Source organism: Perna viridis, chromosome 1, assembly GCF_037379345.1.
Source record: "Perna viridis isolate PV_CMFRI_1.1 ecotype Kerala chromosome 1, ASM3737934v1, whole genome shotgun sequence".
Lineage (NCBI taxonomy): Eukaryota > Metazoa > Mollusca > Bivalvia > Mytilida > Mytilidae > Perna > Perna viridis.
In genome coordinates this window covers 33,809,045-33,830,351 of record NC_142445.1, presented here as the reverse complement: position 1 = coordinate 33,830,351, position 21,307 = coordinate 33,809,045, and the positions used below count along the sequence as shown (strand labels likewise).

Here is a 21,307-nt window from a genome sequence, read left to right as displayed (position 1 = left end):
TACAAATACAATCATATTTTTATTCTCATACAATATTGATACACAGAAATTAACATAAATAATAAAGCATTTGTGAACAATTGTTACACTAACTTAAACATTTTTTTTCAAATACAAAATAACCTTTGGTACTGAATTGATGTTGAAAGTAATGACATTAGCATTGTGACAATACATAGGTAGTACAGTTCTTATGGCAGTTTCTAAAAGATAAACCAAAAACCAACACCAAAACATGTGTATATAACGAAATTAATCAGCAATATCAGCTGAATAACACAGGGTACAATATCATTGGTTTCTTTGTTCATTTTGTCACCTGCAAATTCCATTACAGTATTATGAATCTTTCACCTGGGTTTCCAAACTCTAACATTAGTATATTTTTATAAAAAATTACCATGTGTACATGTCATCATGCTGAAAAGACCTTGTTAAGATACTGAATGTATATTTCCTTAAGTTCCTTTAGTTTTCAAGTTATTAACAGTCCAAAAAAAATAATAATAACTGTGCATGACACTTTCAATAGCAATGACTCCAACATCAGTCGACAGATCATCATGAAAACTAGCACAATTTATAATTACAATGATTAACTATTTCCTTTAGTTTCAATGATGATAGTTTCCAAAAACAAAAAGTTGAAAAAACAAATTTCAACACTGATGTCAATAATACAGTCAAACCTTCTCTACCAATCACCTCAAATCAACTGTCAGCTTCACTTAACGGTCATTTCAAAACCCGCCCAACTGTTTTCTCTATTTATTTTAACTCAAATTAGTGGTCCCCTCCCTAACACGACCAACGGTCACCTATTTTTTTTTTCGGCCATAATCGTCTTTCTGACTTCTTATACCGGCCATTTTGTAAACATCAGGTTTATCACTTGACCCGTTAACAGTACCATGTCACATGATTTAATTATATTTAGAACATGTAAATATAGATAATTAGGTTCCCTAAGGAATTAAATCGGTATTGCAATGAAAACAAAATTAAAGATTCGAAAGTAAATGTGTGAAATTTACTCACTGGTCATAAAAACCTCAGTCTTCAGTTTAATTATGAAAGTTTGAGTAGTCCCCAGAGGTGACTGCTTAATACAGGTTTGACTGTATTCAAGATGTCTGAGACTAATTAATTCAGTTGATATGTAAAGATATGTAAAAAAAATTTTAACTACAAAATGTACATTAATTCAGTTGTGAAAGATATGTAAAAATATTTTAAGTACAGAACGTACATAGCCATGGTTGTGAAACATAGTTAGAAAAGTTTTCATTTATACCCATACATATAAAATGAACCCAGTATATGCCACAACTGTCACATCCAACCTGAAAGTAGAAAACAACATTAGATGTAATACTAGATTTCAACTTTGTCTTTTTCCATGCACATTCACACCAATTTATTACACTGACATATCATACCACCCCCTCCCCTCCCCAGGAAAGGGCTACAATTTAAAAAAAAACTTAAGATGCAGAGTCAAAGACTTAACTGCTTACACACCAATGATATGCAGTTATTCATAATGTGCGCAAATAAGAAAACTTAGAATTTAATTCAAACAATTTTCTTGAAGTCACTGGAGCATGACAAGGAAAGGAAAGAGGATGCATATTTCAATATGGCATTGAGATGCACATTCACAAATGTATCTGCATATAAATTAGCATCATTGTATTGCAAACAATTCTTTAAATAGTGAGCTAATCATAAAACTTAACATCTGCAACGAACAATATTTGAAAGTCAATGGACCATGACTGTGGGACAGGAGTCATATTATGAATCTCTTTGTTTTATCAAGATGCTGAAGCAACTACCAACCAAATATAATTGACCTTAGATATGTGTTTCTTTAAAAAATCTGCTAATCATACAACTTGAAATATACATGATGCTCCTTCCTAGGAAGACAGAAAAGCAATTACTGCAACATTTAGCAAGACAACAACAAAAAATGATGTTATGAATGCATGGATTTCTACACAAATACCTCTAATCACATACCTTTCAAAGTGATAAAAGAAAAACCATACTGTCCCAGGTATATTTGGAGGAATCATCATAAAGTAGCTCTAGCACCTCTTTTTGATCAATGGATATATCAGGTTCTACAATAAATAATAAAAATTATAATTGCACTGAACACCAGAAATACAAATTTAGACATTTAATGAAGGAACTTTCTGACAAGAATAAAAAAAAGTCACAAATCAGTTTTATTTCCAAGGAGAGAAAAAATTGAATAGAAGCAATCTTAAAAATTTGTGAAAACTAAAGCAGTCTGTTAATGGCTTATAACTTTTACAATTCTTGTTGAAACCCACTTCCTGACAGTTTCATGACATTATAAATAAAATAAGCATGGATATTAACAAAAGTAAACATGTTGTGACCCAGCTAAATAGTTTTAATATACCTTTTTGATGTTGAAGGCTAAAAGCTCTTTGGAGTGCTGTCTTTTCAAATTTAGAGATTACAGCAGGATCCTTAAAGAATGGTTTCATATGGTCTGGCCCTAAAAATATTTGCAATTCTTTAAAAAAAAAAATTCATACAATCATTTGTGGTTTATGTTAAAAGTTATTACTATAAAAGTATTTTACATTAAATAGAAAATGATACATCAAAACATACATAAAATATTTTTAGTTCCATCTTTCAGGTATATATTATTGAACAACCAACAAAGGAATGCTAAAAAACAAATTGTTCATGTACTAAAATAAAGAAAAAATCCCTCAAAAGTCAAGGTCAATTGTATATACAGCCTGCATAATTCTGCATGTTAATTGTTTGGGAAAACACTGCAATGATATGAACTGCTTGGGATAAGAGTTTTACATAAACAACAAACAACTGAAAACATACCTTCTGTTACAATTTCCCCCTTCCTAGAAATTTGGAGGTGATGCCTCATCATCATACCAATTTCTTGCCTTCAAAAAAATAAATTTCATTGGACGTATATGATAAAAAAAATGAATTTCATAACAGAATAAGACAGAAAAAAGGGGAATAATCATGTCAACGAGACAACAGCCAGACCCCCTCCAAGAAACAAAGAGCCAAATGCTTAAATAAGAAAATTTTTAATATATTTTATTTAATTTTACACTTTTATCTTATCGTATCCACAATGACTCAAGCTACACTTGTATGTACATAATGCAAGTGTGTAGTGCTTTGAATTTCAATGTACCAATAATAAATATTTTAATATATATTTTGATAATCTCATTTTTGGTGCTGCACCTGCACCTTTGAAAGACAAGAGGCACACGGTATAATACTTGGGTTCCGTTGTCCATCTATTTGTGTGGAATCAGGTTAACCTATAGGTTTAAGTTAGTTTTTCATGGACTTTGTATAAAAATTCACATAAATATGAGCATTGATCTAATTGACAACAAATCATGGGCATTTTGGCGTTCACAACATACTTGATGTAGAAAATTTATAGGTGTCATGACTTTTGGGATTTTACCACTGGTCTGTTTTAATAGCGTTTTCAGCAGCAGGAGTTCAAAATTATTCAGAGAGATGAATGATCCAGGACTCTTTGGATTTATAATTCAAATATCCCTATTTGTAATAGAAAAGGGTCAGGTGTTAAAATTTCATTATCAGTATGGAAGGCCAGGACTTTTTGGTTTTAAACCATGAAGGTACACCTTTTGAAATGAAAGGTCCCGGACCCCAGATCTACACCACAAAGCCTAAGTCCAATGGTATTTGCCATTTATTTTGTTTTTTAACAGAATATCATTTCTAACATGTCAACTCTTGTTTATATACAGGAAGCAACTGTAAAAATCAACATACTCTCTTTACAATCAGCTCATATTGTCTTTCCAGTCTTCTTTTTGTGCTCCTTGCTTGAACATCCTACAATCAGTAAAATTATTGCTATCATTCTTGATGTAATCTGATACTGATATTATTTAAAATGAATACAGCTGAAGCAGTCTTCTCCTAAAGCACCATGGATATATAATATTAGTTGTAATTGTAAAAGCATAATGTTATAAGATACATAGTTCCCCCATAAATGTGATGCTATACTTTCAGGTCTATGATTTGCACTAAAACTAATAAACACTATTGAAAAAAAATAAGAGAGAGAAATGATAACATAAATTCATTACAGAAATTTTAAATCTAAAAAAAAAGGTTATTATTATTGCAATGATGGCCACATACACAATGTATGTGAATTACACTTATAATTCAGTAAATCAAAAATTTTATGAATGATGGCATGGCTTCAACAAATTAAATGGGCCAAAATTACCTTTCCTTTGACTTGAGAAATGCCATTTTCTCCAGTTTCAATATCCTATAAATAAATGAATAAAATTCAGTATCAATAATTGAAAAAAAATGTTTTTATAAGACATTGTTAGTCGCTCATAAACTACAAAACATTGTACGTCAAAGAATTACTTTTCAGAAAAGTTGCAAAAGTTGACATACAACATTTTGGAGCAGCAACAACATTATGACCTAACATTAGATGTATAATAGTATCATATGTATCTGTTTTATGTGATATAAAATATCTGTAAAACCGGTGGTACTACAGTATCATACGTATCTGTTCTATGAGATATAAAATGTTCATAAAACAGGTGGTTATATATTATCACATGTATCTGTTCTATGTGATATAAAATGTCCACAAAACAGGTGGTAATACAATATTACATGTATCTGTTCTATGTGATATAAATTGTCCATAAAAGAGGTGGTAATACAGTATCACATGCATCTGTTTTATGTGATATGAATTATCCATACAGTAGGTGGTAATACAATATCACATATATCTGTTCTATGTGATATAAATTGTTCATAAAATCGGTGGTAATGCAGTATCAGGTGTATCTGTTCTATGTGATATAAATTGTTCATAAAACAGATGGTAATACAGAATACCATGTATCTGTTCTATGTGATATAAAATGTTCATAAAGCAGGTGGTTATATAGTATCACATGTATCTGTTCTATGTGATATAAAATGTCCATAAAACAGGTGGTAATACAATATCACATGAATCTGTTCTATGTGATATAAATTGTCCACAAAAAAGGTGGTAATACAGTATCACATGCATCTGTTTTATGTGATATGAACTATCCATACAATAGGTGGTAATACAAGATCACATGTATCTGTTCTATGTGATATAAATTGTTCATAAAATAGAGTAGTAATACAGTATAAGGTGTATCTGTTCTATGTGATATAAATTGTTCATAAAACAGGTGGTAATACAGTATCACATGCATCTGTTCTATGTGATAAAAAATGTTCATAAAACAGGTGGTTATATAGTATCACATGTATCTGTTCTATGTGATATAAATTGTTCATAAAACAAGTTGTAATACAGTATCTTGTGTATCTGTTTTATGTGATATAAAATGTCCATAAAACAGGTGGTAATACAGTATCACATGTACCTGTTCTATGTGATAAAAAATGTTCATAAAAAAGGTGGTAATACAGTATAACATGTATCTGTTCTTTGTGGTATGAATTTTCCATGAAACAGGTGGTAATACAGTATCACATGTATCTGTTCTATGTGATATAAATTGTTCATAAAATAGGTGGTAATACAGTATCAGGTGTATCTGTTCTATGTGATATAAATTGTTCATAAAACAGGTGGTAATACAGTATCACATGTACCTGTTCTATGTGATAAGAAATGTTCATAAAATAGGTGGTTATATAGTATCACATGTATCTGTTCTATGTGATATATATTGTTCATAAAACAGGTTGTAATACATTATCACGTGTATCTGTTTTATGTGATATAAAATGTCCATAAAACAGGTGGTAATACAGTATCACATGTATCTGTTCTATGTGATATAAATTGTCCATAAAACAGGTGGTAATACAGTATCACATGTATCTGTTCTATGTGATATAAATTGTCCATAAAACAGGTGGTAATACAGTATCACATGTATCTGCTCTTTGTGATCTGAATTATCCATGAAACAGGTGGTAATACAATATCACATGTATATGTTCTATGTGATATGAATTATCCATGAAACAGGTGGTAATACAGTATCACATGTATCTGTTCTATGTGATATAAATTGTTAATAAAACAGGTGGTAATAAGGTACATGTATCACATGTATTTGTTCTATGTGATATAAATTATCCATACCACAGGGGGTAATTTAGTATAAAATGTATCTGTTCTATGTGATATAAATTGTCCATAAAAACAGGGGGTAATAGAGTATAACATGTATCTGTTTTATGTGATATAAACTGCCCGTAAAACAGGCTGTAATACACTGCCTTTGGTTCTGTATATCTATGGCAAGAAAAAGCATGAATATCAGGTTTGTACCTCCATTTTCTGGAGGTAAAAAAGAGCATAATGGCCCCTTCATTTGAGTATACCTGTATAAATGCAATTGAGAGCCAAACCAGTATCAGAAAATATGTTAGTTTTGATAATTAAATACGAAACGAATGATAGCTTTGCCAGGATAGGGTTGGGTGTAATAGTCTGCAGTATGGTGTAACCTGGAAGCCCTGGCAATATTTTCGTTCTACAAGTTTCTCTCAAATATAACAATTAGTATACTGCTTTAGGACATATATCATTAAAAAAATTTACCATATTTGAAGGTTATAAGTATAATATATCAAATTAGAGCTGACAAAAATTATAAAAGCTGCTTTGGGAGTGTTAAAAGGTTTCACCTTCATCATATATATTAACATGTAACGGCTGTACTGTTGAAATTTTTATCGTTCTATTTTCATTTTTTATATACAAACTAATCTGATTAGAAGACGTGTGTATGATTGCTTTACTATCATTTCCAAAATTGACAGCTAGTCGGGGTTCTGTAAAATGTATTTTGTTCTCTTGTTTAAGAATGAGAAAAGCAAAGCAACGATTTAATAGTAATAATACCAATGATAAGTCATTCAAAACAGTGCATTCAACCTACACCTATACATATTTTGTGTACAGGTCTGCCTCAGTGTTGCAAGCAAAAGTATTTTAACACGTTAATGAAAATTTCATTTTAGTACCTTACCGTACTTAGCTTATTATTTCGATATTTATTAGTCCCTTTATAAGGACATGCCCGCTTTCTTATTAAACTGCATGGAAAAAAAGTCTAAATATTGTAAGTACAAGTTCGTTATTGTAAAAATAGATTACATAAAATATACCTGAGGATGATCAAAAGGGGAATTCATATCTACATTCAAATTTTCCGTGTTACATGCTGGGGTTGTCAGGCTATAATACGGAAAACCTGACCGCAAACCATAGTGGTGCACCGTGTTGGGAAAGATGCCACGTTCCTCGCACGTTAAAGAACCCTACTGTGGTATTCTCCCGGAGTAGGAACCATAGGGCTCCGCCACAGGAGGCTAAATTGCCCGACCCTACCCACCTCTCCCTATTTCCAGTGCCGGCAGTGGCATTCAAAATTGTCGACCCCATTGTCCTTGTGTCCCATCCCTTTTTCATTTCATCATCATTTCATGTTAATTTTATCATCAGTTTCATGTTCATCGTCTGAATATAGCTGAAATATCGCTGCTCGGACGTTAAACCCCAACAAACAAACAAACAAACGTCATTTTGAAAAAAATGTCTCGGTGCGCATGTCTTGTGGTATACGTCACTGTTTTGAGTATTCCGTTTTGGCAAGTTATATGTCCGTTTATATACCTCTTTATATTTGGCGTGGGCGTTGCTATATCGATAAAGTACTTTCGGTTTGTTGTGAAACATTCGTATTTTGGATAAAATCGCCATTACGATCAAGCTTTGTTTAATTTGAACATTGCGTTAACGAACTCATCAGACACAATAAAGAATCAAATTAACTGTACAGGAATTGAACTTGACAAATGATCTTGATTTAAAATCGGAGTACGTTATAGTCAGTAATGGAGGAACATATGCGGAAAATTGAAGAAAACATGGATAGAAACCAAGCGAATGAAGGAGATTCTGTTGTCAAAAAAGATCAGTCATTTGGCTGTAGAGACATTGCAAGATCAAAAGAAAGTGAAAGTGAAACTATCGGAAATGAAAATAAAGCAACTAACCTTACATTTCCCGAAACAGAAGACAAAAACGTAACGGATGTAGTGAAGGACAATACTTCTATTTCGACCTATTCATCAGAATTGAACGCTCCAAGTGCAACCTTAGATGAGTGTGCCGATCAAGTTTCGCAAGCCAGGGAATGCCAAGGAAAAGAAACTGAGCACGAAAAGTCGAGAAAGGAAAAAACGAAGACCATGACTAAGAGAAATCTAGATAAATTTATTGATGACACGAGGGATACAGGTAGAATGCTGGGAAACAGAAAATTTAACCACGCTTCTGTCGGAGCGCTAGAGGAAGAACATGTATCATCTCAAAAGATAAAAAAGGATAATTCTGATTTTGTTTTCTTTTGGAGGAAAGACTCCCCGTTTAGTCAGTGGCACGAATCCGAGTTTATTGTAGATGGGAAAATATTCACGTGTGCTGAACAGTTCATGATGTATAACAAAGCAAGTTAGTACATGTACATTTACGATATTGCCTTAAATTGAACGTAACTTAGTTTCCATTAGTTATCAAGTTCGAGTTGAGTTTCTGGTCAACTCGAAAAGTTGTTTTTCAGTCATTTATCTATTTACAATTCGAGTTTGACTTTAAGTTCGAGTTGAAGTTCGATTTTGAGGAACGTTGACATAATTTAATCAGAAAAATGACACATTACATTTCCCGTATTTTTTTCTCTCTTTATACGACACCAAAATAAAATGCGGTCGAATATTGGTATGGCGCTATCGTCGTCGTCGTTGTCGTCCGTAGACACTTGGTTTTTGTGCGACATCTTTAGTTGTGGTGGGCCAATTTTATGAAATTTTGATAGGATTTTGCTAACCAATAAAGGAAGGTTCCTTTTTAATTTGAACATTGTCACTGTCCTGAACGAGCCCGATTTAAGATTTTTTTGGACCTGGTATCGATGACGCAAGATGGCGGACGGGCACTTTGACGAAAGGTAGATATCTTATATATCTTTCTGACTCGACCTTATGCAGACTTGTAACTGCTTAAAATTTTAACGCACAAATAGCAACTATCTTCTATTTTATTAACAATATTCGTATACGGGCGATAATATATTTAATCTCAGCAGAACATCGATTGAAATCTTGTTTAATGTGAAAAAAAAAACGAAATCAACCAGAGGGTCGAGCATTCTTTCCATCATTTCATATTATATGCGCTCTTATTTGTGAATAAAACCGTTGTCTATAATAATTTTATTCAGGCAAAAATCATTCCCGTATAAAAAATTAACAGGTAATTAAATATAACTGCAGATTTATGGTGTTTACAAAATAGCCAATGACCTGGTTTAGATTAATCAATCATTCAGTGACCTTGAGCACTTTTCATTCGAAAAGTTTCCGGTTTAGATAAAAAAAAAGAGACCCGGTTTAGACCTTCCAGGTTCTGAGGATCCGATTCAAATCATTGAAAACTTTCATTTAGCTGTCTTTACAATGTACTGCAAGTGCGATTGATTGCGAAGAAGCTGATAAACATTTTATTTTTTGTCGTCGTGTCGATTCGGAAAGTACCTCGTCACACTTAAAACCTTAAGACACTGAACAGAAATCAACAAAAAATATATTGTCGTCGCAGAGTCTAGATTTCAATCGATGTTCTGTGAAGTTAAAGGCATTTTCGTCCGTATACGAGTATTGTTAATAAAATAGAATTTATCATTGCTGTTTGTGCGTTAAAATTTTAAGCAGTTACAAGTATGCGTTAGGTCGTACCAGGGTGATATACAAGACACCTACCTTTCGTCAAAGTGCCCGACCGCCATCTTGCGTTATCGAAACCAGGTTCCAAAAAATCTAAACCGGGCTTGTTCAGGACAGTGATTTTGGCCCCTACTATTTTAGAATAATGGCCCGAAAAGATAAAAATGTAGAATGTTAGTTTTCCTTCCTTTTTTGAAAATTCTTTTTTTTTTATTGTGTTCCTTATTTAATTCTGGTAGACAAATATATCAGCAGATTTGATGATTACGCACAATTTTCGAGTTTTAAGGGTAAAAATATCTACTTTTTTCATTTTTGGTCCGATATCAATTTTTTTGTTGTTGGATTCCTTATGAAAATCTCTGCCTGCAATTTTCAATCAGAATACATATATATCTTATGTTTTTTGAGTTACACTGGGTCAAAGGGACCACACCCCCCAAAAATTTCTTTTTTTGTCCGATTTGATTTTTTTATTTTGGATTTCCCATGAAAATCGATATCTTTGTCTGCATTTTCCAATCTCCTTTTTAATTTTGGTCTGATTTTGAAAATTTTTGATTGAATTTCAAATTTTGTGCAAACCATTTGTTTGGTCCATAATAAATTTTAAGTCCTTATATTTGAGCGTGTAAAAAATTAATGTTGTGTCCACACTTGCCCCGACTGTTCAGGGTTTGGATCACTGGTCGTATCATGCTGCGCTCGGCGAAGCTTTACATTAGCACATAATGCCGTATTGCACCTCTTATTTGATTTCTAGGAAGCGGAAGGGATATCAACAAGAAAGCATAATTTGCTCACAGTTTTACACGTACAAGTAGTTCTTTTAATTAGACTACACCAAAAAGACGTGGTTTCTATTATTTCGATTCTAATAGGACTAGTTTCTTCATATTTTTGATTAGACGCAGCCTCTGAATCACACGAAATGTTGGTCATGTGTTTATCTCTTTTTTCGTACCTGTGGCATGTTTATTGATTTTACATTTTGTACATTTGTATAGCAAATATCTCATGCAGTTGAGAAAGAGAACGGTTGAGTCAAAGTGAGCACGATACCCTAAGACCATCGAGGCGTTTTCTTCTTATAGGGAAAAGCAAGCGATATAATCATTGATAGATTAAAACATGGCATTGCGGTCGTATAATGTTATCATTCTGTTGTCGTCGTCATCGTCGGCGTCGGCGTTGTCGTCCGTAGACACTTCCACGTCCACTCAATAACTTGGGTATAAGTGTTTTGATATTTATGAAATTATATCAGAAGGTGTCTTACTACAACAGGAAGTCTGACATTGATGTTTGTGGTTGTGACTTGAACCGTTTAGGAATTAGGGGACTGAATGGGGTCAAAACTGGCCTTTTCATGACACACAGACAATAACTGGATGATGTGAATATATAGAACTCTTTGAATTTTTACCACAAGGTGTCATACAACAAAAGAAATGCCGGGATTGATTTTTAGGGGGTGTTATTTTAGGTCTTAACTATTTAGGAATTTTTTGATATTATACGACAAGGGTGCCATACTACCAGAGGAAGGTACATGGTTATGACATGAACTATCTTAGAATCAGGGGCCAAAAGGGTCTAGAAAAGTGCATTTGTATGTCCCAACAATATTTAAATTATACCGCAAGTTGCCGTACAGTAAGTGGAAGACGATAATTGATTATTAGGAATTAGGGACCTCATTATTTTTATTTTCTTTTATTGGATACCTTATGAAAATCTGTCCCAGTGTTTCAGATATCTTTTGTGTTTTTTTAGTTACAGGGGGGTCAATGGGCCACACTCCGACCCCCAAAAAAATCATCTCTTTAGCTCATCTGGTCGTCTTTAACAATTTTTCAAAACTCTTCTCCTCTGAAACTACTGTACCAATTTGAACCAAACTTGGTATGACTTCCTTAGGATGTTCTGCATAGATGTAGAGATTTTTTATCCGTCGATTCGGGCTCCTGGGAGCCTCTTGTTTAATATTTTTTTTCTAAAAATTAGATTCCTTATGAAAATCCCTGCCTGCATTTTTCAAAATGATTTCAGATATCTTTCACATTTTTTTCGAGTTTTAATTGACTTTCTTTTTGGTCCGATATCAAATTTGTTTTAATTTGGTACCTTATGTATTTTTCAATCAGATTTCCGATATTACTTACTGTTTTTGTGTTATATGGGGTCAAAGAGGACACGCCAAACACATCTGCTTTTCAATTTTTGGTCTGATTTTAAAAATTTTGATTGAATTTCAAGTTTTGTGGCGTCCAAACAAAAATTCTGCACAGTGGGGAAACGCCAATAGGCCATGGTAGGCGAAAGTGTCAGCAGAGTAGTCCAGTCGCTAAGTAGGTCCAACACAGCAGAGTCCTTCTGATGGGTTCTCCGAAAGATTGGCTACGTAAAGCCATCACAGTGTGGCAGTTACTAACCCACCGTCGATGCAGGTCCACATGGATACAGTCACGACGTAAAATACCCATTAGCTTAGCTTAGCTTGAACAAAACGATAAGATCCAGCCAAGTCTGGCCTCATCCAATCAAATGTCAGGATTTCTATCCATAAAATTAGGGCTAAATCCGCCAAGGGTGAAGATGAGTAAGTGAATCTGAACCCTTGGCCAGCGAAGATGATGTGATAACCCCAGCGTCGGCGTCCGGTTAGGAAGAATGGTTAAGGTCAAATACCGCTTACTGACAAGTGTCACATCAACTATATTGGTACGCATGATACATCTAGAGATGTCTACCACAAGGCATTCTTCGGATGATGGCTGTGACCTATATTTTACGGTTGAACGACTCGGTTAGGAAGAATGGATAAAGTCCATTCCCGCTTACTCACAAGTGTCACATCAGCTATATTGGTATCCATGATGTATCTAGCGATGTGTACAATTCGGATTCTTGCTGTGACCTATATTTTATGGTTGAACTTTTTTTAAAATTAGAATTCAGCGAGTTTTGGCATGTAATGTTTGATAATTCATAAACCGAAACTTTTATGACATTTATGACATCTGTTCCTGCAAAAAAAAAAGAAATATTATTATATAACAGAACATATCTTGGATAAATAACTTAAGTCCAAACATAATATAGGGTAAAATAATGATATAACTTCACCTTTTCTACTTAGACGTAGACGTGAAAAAGGCATACAGTGTTACTGTAGAAAGTGTACAGTAACAAATTTTTATTTTCGGAATTTTCACATAGAAATCAGTGTTGCGGGATCTTGTCACTTAGAGAACATGTTTGTTATGATTTTTATTCGTCGTAGTGTAAATATAAACTATATCATTACATTTTAACACATCAAAAAATACAGTTTTCGGTTTGACAGTAAACAAATTGCAACTTTAAATGTCAATAACTACGTTTCTTTTTGATTTAGAGCCAAATAAAAAGAACAGCACTTCAATCAATCACTAACAGGTGTTCATGAAAATTTTCAAAGAGAATGATTGTAAATATAAAGCTACAATGTGATAAAACTTACCTCACAGTCCCTTCAAATCACGCCGTCAAACGCAAAAACGTCAAAAAGTGTACAGAATAAACGTCAAAACGACATTTCAGGCGCACAGGTTTGTATACTGTGCGGATATTTATCCATCTTCCAGTCTCTACTGGCAGCTTGTGGTTTGTTGTCCTCAATTTTGCTAATGTTACTATGTCTTTATCACTAAGTATTCCAAATAATTTTCAGATTCCAAAGATTCTTTGTATATTCGGTAGTTTATGGATTTAGGTGAATTTTGTATATTTCCAAACCAGGATTGTCTAAACTGATCTTCCAGTCTTTCTTTAATTATTTTCTGTAAGTTCGATATTGTATTCTGGCAACTCCAGAGATAAGAATAACTGCAAGTATCAAGTATATTTTTAATTTTGTCGAGCTATTTTGATTAAGAACGTTGTTTCTTGACTTAAAATGTACATGTAACGGAAGATAGCAGCACTCAGTTTCATATCTTTGCCTAATAAGATTTTGGACCAAAATGACACCACCCTGGACTTTATATCGATTTCAATGGGATATTGTCCTAGTTCTCCATAGACCATATCACTTGGGGTTGACGGTTTTAAGCGCATGACAAGTGGTCCTAACCGTCTTCTGTACATTGATTTGTGGTAACACCGTGCATATATGTTTAAAAAAAAAAAAAAACTCTTCAACTTAATGAATCTCTACCCTTAAAAGTTTCTACCATTTATCATAATTCAGTGCAGCATTGCCATACACCGAATATGATATCTTTCAGTTGTTATAATTAAATTTAATATTTTTACAAGAACTTTTCGGAGACGAAGAAGTTGCTGATGATGTGATGCTGACAAACGATCCGCGTGAACACAAGAAGCTTGGGCGTTTGGTCAGAAATTTTAATCAGAAACTTTGGGACGAAAATTGTATGAATATAGTTGAAAGAGGAAACTTTGCAAAAGTAAGTATTGCCTATTTTTCAATTGATCAGAAAGCAGTAGCTTGAACATGTATCGAGTAGACAACTCGTCTGGTAACCCTTTAGTGTTTATATTCTTTTTTTTTTTTTATAATTACCTCTTACAACTGATTAAAAAGGCTGTGAACACTGTGAAAACGGCAGTTGCCGTAGGTAACATTTGACATTGCTCGTATATTAGTATGACGCTGTCGTCATCGTGTTTCGTCCGTGTCGTCGTCGTCCGTAGACACTTGGTTTTTAAACTTCAGTATTATTTGGTTGATCTTTATAAATTTTGTAAGAAGGTTTCAAACCACAATTAAAAGGAAGGTTGGTATTGATTTAAGGGTTGTGGCCTCATCTGTTTTAGAATTAGGGACCAAAAAGGGGCTTAAAACAAGCATTTCGTGAAATTTAAGTATATAACTCCAATAAAAGCATAGGAATGTCTATGATATTCCTTCACAATTAGTAAGACTGGGATTGATTTTGTGAGTAAAGACTTTTAACTTTTCAGAAATTAGGGGCGAAAAAGGGGGACCAGAAACATGCAATTTCGTGATGTCCAGACAATAACTTGACCATTAGTGAATGAATTTTTGTGAAATTGTATTACATGTACAAGGTGTCATATCACAAAAGGAAGATTTAGATTGATTTTTTGGGTTGTGACTTGAGCCAAATAGGAATGACGGGCGACAAAGGGACCGGAAACAAATAGCTTGTTTATTTCTGGTCTGATTTTGAATTTTTGTTTTTAATTATATTTCTCATGAAAATTCCTGCCTGTATTTTTCAATCAGATTTCAGATACCTCTTACGGTTTTTGAGTTATAAGGGGCCAAAGGGGACCACAACACCAAAAATGTTTGGCGCGATTTTTAATTTTTTTATTGGGTTCCGTATGAAAATCTCAGCAAAAATACATGAGCTTTAAGAAATAATTGCTTACCTAATTAACCCTATCGTTTACTGTTCTTGAGATAATGAGGTACAAAATGATCAGTGAACGCACCCTGAAGCAGAACTTCATACTAAAATTGAATTTCAAAATATTGTGCAATGTTGTGTCCAAATGAGTTGTTATGTCCACAATGAACTGTAAGTCCCCATGTTTAGTGTGTCAAAAACTACTATTGTCTCCACACTGTACTCAGTTGAACAAAGTCCAAGTTGCTGTGATCTTATCATGCTGCGCTTGGTGAAGCTTTTTTTATTTTTGGTGTCACATATATTTAGATAATACTAAGAATTTATGAAGGTTTTGAGCCCATACGATACCAAACATACAGGAAATATAAGCAGAACTAGTATGGCAATTGTTTGTTAACAATTGAAAGAACTATCTCTTTGTAAAATACACGTAAAGACATTTTGTTTGATACATAAAATGCTACCTTCTACAAAAGTTTGGGTTTTTTTGCACTTGGTAACCTAGTCAGATGCAATTGTCGATGTTTCCAACATTAGTTTTGTAATGTAACCTTGACGACCATTCATTAGATATACAAGAACCCTACTTTCTGTGAACTTTAGCATTTTGCACTTATTAACCCCAACTGGGTTCTTTTTCTGTATAAAAAAAGTTGATATTTGAGATGTACACGTTATGACCTTTAATTTGATATGCGACAACCTAACTATATCAAAACTTAAGTTTTGCACTCATTGACCTCCAACTCATTTATTTCGAGTCAAAACATCGACCTGTCATTTGATATGCAACAACCTTACTCTCCAAGAACTTTAAATTTTTGCACTCAATGACCCTACTCTTCGAACATGTATGACTTATCGAGGTTGAAACTGATTTTTTTTTAAATGTGCCCATTTGGACCTTCAAAATGATATATCACATGACCCCCTTCGACGAAGTTGAAAAAAATGATGCAATATCAAATCTATAAATAGGTATTAATGAAATGTATAAAACCATTGGAAAATATGAAAATTTTAAGTTGTTGTAGTATCGTTGGTTTTTTATATTGGTCCTTGGAAGTTTGTCAAACAGTCGTACTTTATCAGATCTTTGATAATGTGAACTGATTACGGGGCGCCGAATCGGACTCTTGTGATTTTTGTACTCAAAATTCAGTTTTGTATAGACAAAAATGAATTTGGTTCAACAAAAATAAATTCAGATTAACAAAATTTATAACATACTACAAATTTTCAATTTTGTGTCACAAAAGTCAATTCTGTGTCACAAAATTGAATTTGGTGAGACAAAAGTCTATTTTTTTCACAAAAGTCAATTATGTGTCATAAAAAATAATTTTGTGAAAAAAATTCAATTTTGTAAATTTTGTGTCACAAAATTGAATTTTTCACAAAAGTCAATTTTGTATGCAAATTAGTTTACAGAATAATTTGGATATGCAAATGAATTTTCTCGTCACGATTTTGTAAGAAGGTTTCTCATTGGATATAGCAACTGCGGGTCTCGCAGACATGGCAAGGCAAAGTGGACAAAAATGCCTATTTATAAATATTTATAAATAACTATAAATATTTATAATTAATTTATTAATATTTATAATTAATTTATTAATATTTATAATTGATTTATTAATATTTATATTTAATTTATTAATATTTATAATTCATTTATTAATAGCGAGCGCCGCGATGTGGTGTGAACTCTACGGTTATTACGCGTTTATGGTTGTATTATCAACTTGGTTCTATATACTTATGGCAAGAAAAAGCATCAATATCCGGTTTGTACCTGCATTTTCAGGAGCTGAAAAACAGCATAATGGCAGTTTCATTTGCGTATACTAGTACATGTGCGATTGAGAGCCAAACCAGTCTCGAAAAATATTTGCTGGTTTCGATAATTAAATATAAATCGAATCATAGCTTTTCCAAGATAGGTTGGCCTTATAGTCTGCAGTATGGCGCCTAGATGTTTACGAAAATTACGTAATCTATATTGTCCATAATTCTCGGGTCATAAAAATTGCGAAACGCAAACGAACCAAAACGAAACGAAAGTAATCGATAAAAGGAAGGAATCGAAACGAATCAATTCGATAAAATAAATCAAATCATAATAAAAACATAATCAAACGATATAAATCGAAACAGAATGAAGCGAAACAAAATTGAATGAAAAAAATATTTTAAATTACAAGAACCATAATGTTTATTCATGCCGGACAATGCGACCCAAAGACATTTCGGACCATGAAAACCAATAATTCCTTATGAATGCCGGACATTTTGGCCAATAGACATATCAGACCACGCCAATAAGTATACTGCGTTAGGACATATATAATTGCAAAAATTACCATATTTGAAGGTTGTAAATATAATATATCAAATCTGAGGACAGAGCTGACAAAAATTATCAAAGTTGTTTTTAATTAATGTTTCTTTGGGAGCGTTAAAAGGTTTCACCTTCATCATATTACGTGTAATTTCTAAATTTCCCTTAAGGTTCCCCAATATACTAACGAAACAAAGTCATGTTCCGGAAGTAACAAAAAGTGACTGTCCTTACGGAGAAAAGTCATTATTTCCTTCGATCAAACAAATAAAAATATATAGGTTAAGATTACGTTTCAGTAAAAAATAAATTCATCTTATCTGATAGTTTTTCAAGTCTTTTTCTAATTTGTTTTACTTATTTACAGAAGTGAATGTTATGTTTTTAAAAACTTCGGGAAACACGTGGATGTACGTACGTGTATCTCCGCTGTTACACTGTTGCTGTTGTAAAGAACCTAACCCGTCTTGGAAAAAAATATAACTCCGATTATATTATCAAAATCGATTCATAGCTTTTCTAAGATAGGAAAGGCAATAATTTTCTTGTTTGGAATTTGCAGCTCTCGTCTGAATTTTGTTTACGTCACATGATATGTGTAAAATATTCCCACCATCCGTGGAGAACTGTAATATTTCCGGTATTTGTACATGTACAGATTGATCTGACATGCCAAAACTGAAATGTTGCTAGAGATGCCCTGAAGGGATAAAAATGTAAAGTATTGCGAGGTGCTATAAAGTTTTTAACCATTTTGAGAGCGAGGGGAAAGGGGAGTATGGGGTTGGAATATTTTTTTTGGGGGGGGGGGATTTTTCAAGTTATTCATTTATTGAAACCCCCCCCCATTAATTAAAAAGACATATTTTGCTTGATGCTGAAATATAAACGAAAATATTGCACTTGTGAAGCAAACGTTTTCAACCGGGTCTTTGTAATGTCATTTATTATTTTTTACGAGTCTTGCACAGACGGTATATGTATGGTAAAGCTCACAGTGCTCGCTGACTTAGGCAGTGCCTACCCCATATTATTTATAATTATTTATAAATATTTATAAATAGGCATTTTTGTCCACTTTGGCTTGCCATACGCAGACGCAGGTTTCCGATTACTTCGAGCAATTTAACGCAGAATGGTTAAGGCCGTTTTTAGTGAAATTTAAAACAATCTTTTAAGTTGCATTCTATAGTAAAATAGTTTTGAAATGACTAAAATTGCTATTATACGTTTTCTATGAGATTTGTTTGTCAGGCGACATAAAAAACCGACATTGTACGTGTCTAACTTTCCCTTTTATTTACAGACGCGCAAATGATCCAACTTTAGATTCAAGATTAAGGTGTAAAACCACTATTAAAAGTCTCATTACTTTCTATGTTGAATTAAGCTATTTTCAAGGTCCAAATCTTTTTTAAAGTTTGTTAAAATGAACTTTAACAGGTTTTATCATAGAGGAGACCCTTTAAAGACTCTCTCATAAAATTTGAAGCATACCTTTAATGGCTTCTAAGAAAGAAGACAAGTACTAAAATACTACTTTCCTTTTGGAAATTTGACAAATCAATGGGCTTAAGATCTAGACTCTGACAAATTATTCTGTACATCAGAGTTCAAAACTGTTGTATTCAGTGTGTACCTGACATGCTAAGTTTTAAGATGATATTCAGTTTGCATATACTGGCTAAATCACAAAAAAATATACAATGCATCCTAAGAACTACTTTGTTTTTACGGACTACTTTCTGGTATTTGCAGGTGACTTGTTCCCCTTAATAGTGGTATCATACCTTAAGGTCTCAGTATCGTATTAATTTTCCCATAGACTTCTATAGTGAAGTGCATATTTTTAGGATTTTTTAAAAAATATGTAAATTGATTCAATAAAACTTTCACTTATGTAGCATTTCTAAGGACATGTGAAAAAATAATTTCCCGCAAAGAAAATAGGGTGAGTCCACGAAGATCGGACAGAAAAGTAGTCTTGAACTATAAATAGCCATTTTCCTTACTTTCACTTTCGTTTTGCACTCACCAAACCAACCTTTTCAGTGGAACATTTTTATGATATTGTGTTAGATTTTCTCTTAAAAAAGTTCTTCATCTTCCAGTGTGATGTTTGCTCTATTTTATAAGTCATTGTTCATATCTTTTGACAAAACATTAGTTTGTAGAGAGGCAAAAAGAAAATGCACTATATTTTTATAGCATCCATGTTTTGACGTACACCCGCTCAGGGATATGCAATACGATACTGGTACCTTAAGTGACACAGTGGGTTATAGGATTACGATATCCGATATTTCTTTCACTTATGTGCTTTATTATATCCATGCACATTCGTACCTTATCAACTTAATTGCAGTGAATGCTTTAAGTTTGTAATACATGTACACGATGCTGCACATTTTGAATTCATTTGCATATCCAAAGGATTCTGTAACTAATTTGCATACAAAATTAATTTTTGTGACACAGAATTGAATTTTGTGACACAGAATTGAATTTGTGACACAGAATTGACTTTTTTGACACATAATTGAATTTTATGACCCAGAATTGAATTTGTGACACTGAATTGACTTTTGTGACACAGAATTGAATTTGTGTCACAGAATTGAATTTTGTGACACAAAATGGACTTTAGTCTCACAAAATTGATTTTGATTACAAAAAGATCAAGTCCCATTCGGCGCCCCGTACTGATCATTTGTGTGTCTATTGTAGATTTTGAAATATATAATCCCGCTCTGAAAAACTAAAATTTCAATTGGTCTAAGACTAGACTAGATATCTCAAATCTGAGAACTGTATAATAATCTACAGAACATTGCAAAAAAATTTCAAAACAATTTGGGCAATTATAGGGCTCATTTTGAGCACAATGATTATTAAAATATGATGCAATAATAAACTCCAGAACCGGAAGTGGTAGAGACATGCAACTACCACCATACATCTTAGGATTGCGTGGCCTTGGTCATACAATTATGTCAAGGTCACAAACCAGATTCTGCAAAACATTCTAATTGTCAAACTTCTAAACAGACGGTCTGACAGATGTAAACACGGTCTCAAAATGAAGGGCTTATCGAGAAGGTCATTTCATACGCTGTATGTATGCATTTATCTCTTATCGTTTTCTTAATATCAAGGCCTGGAGTTTGCAGTGAGAAGGCTTCCTAGCACTCTGTGACCTTATACTGTGGATTCAAATGTAAGGTCACATAGACCAAAGATCAATGATGAAAATCCCATGTCTCTACAACTTCCGATTCTTGAAAGATAAATTTGAAAAACTTAAGTATGAGATTTCAAGGGATATAACTTTGATAACGAAATACATGTTTATGAATATTTATAAGGTCTTCTGCTTGTGTACATGAAACTGTTTTCAAGTTGATCCTTTCTATTATGGTTTTTAATATATATAAACGATTGAAAGAAATTGTTTTAAAGGGACATTACTCTTAAAGATTATCATGGAATCCTTAGCCGGGTCATTTTCTAATAGAACATGATGACATCTACATATTCACTACGTAGGATCATGATAACCTGTAAAATGTGTTCGGGGGACCATGTTGACCATTTTGAAAAAAAAACGCTAATAAACGGGAGGTAACTTCTACAGTGGATGATGAAATTCTTCACATGGTCATTCTGTAGAAGTTCTAAATGAGCTCTATCGATGGTCCAAATTGGGCGATGA

General features: G+C 33.1%; 1 protein-coding gene and 1 long non-coding RNA gene across 4 annotated transcripts in view; one reads left to right on the top strand and one right to left on the bottom strand.

Annotated features, from left to right (window-relative positions):
- On the bottom strand, nucleotides 1–7,467 carry LOC148628463 (uncharacterized). Of its 2 annotated transcripts, XR_015923573.1 has the most exons (7): nucleotides 7,249–7,467; nucleotides 4,313–4,357; nucleotides 3,844–3,906; nucleotides 2,890–2,957; nucleotides 2,438–2,536; nucleotides 2,026–2,129; nucleotides 1–1,343 (listed from the first exon to the last, which is right to left on the bottom strand). It is a non-coding gene; the product is annotated as an uncharacterized LOC148628463 (long non-coding RNA). The 2 variants fall into 2 exon arrangements; XR_015923572.1 differs by lacking the exons at nucleotides 2,890–2,957; nucleotides 3,844–3,906; nucleotides 4,313–4,357; nucleotides 7,249–7,467 and having other exon boundaries at nucleotides 2,438–2,535.
- Nucleotides 7,468–7,755: 288 nt separating this feature from the next.
- The window catches only part of LOC148628462 (uncharacterized), a 35,930-nt gene continuing 22,378 nt past the window's right edge, over nucleotides 7,756–21,307 (top strand). For both annotated transcript variants that reach the window (XM_088587896.1, XM_088587905.1), the window contains exons 1-2: nucleotides 7,756–8,596; nucleotides 14,170–14,321. In XM_088587896.1, the coding sequence (XP_088444022.1) occupies nucleotides 7,978–8,596; nucleotides 14,170–14,321 (771 nt within the window). In that variant the 5' untranslated portion in view covers nucleotides 7,756–7,977. The remainder of the gene's footprint in view (nucleotides 8,597–14,169; nucleotides 14,322–21,307) is intronic.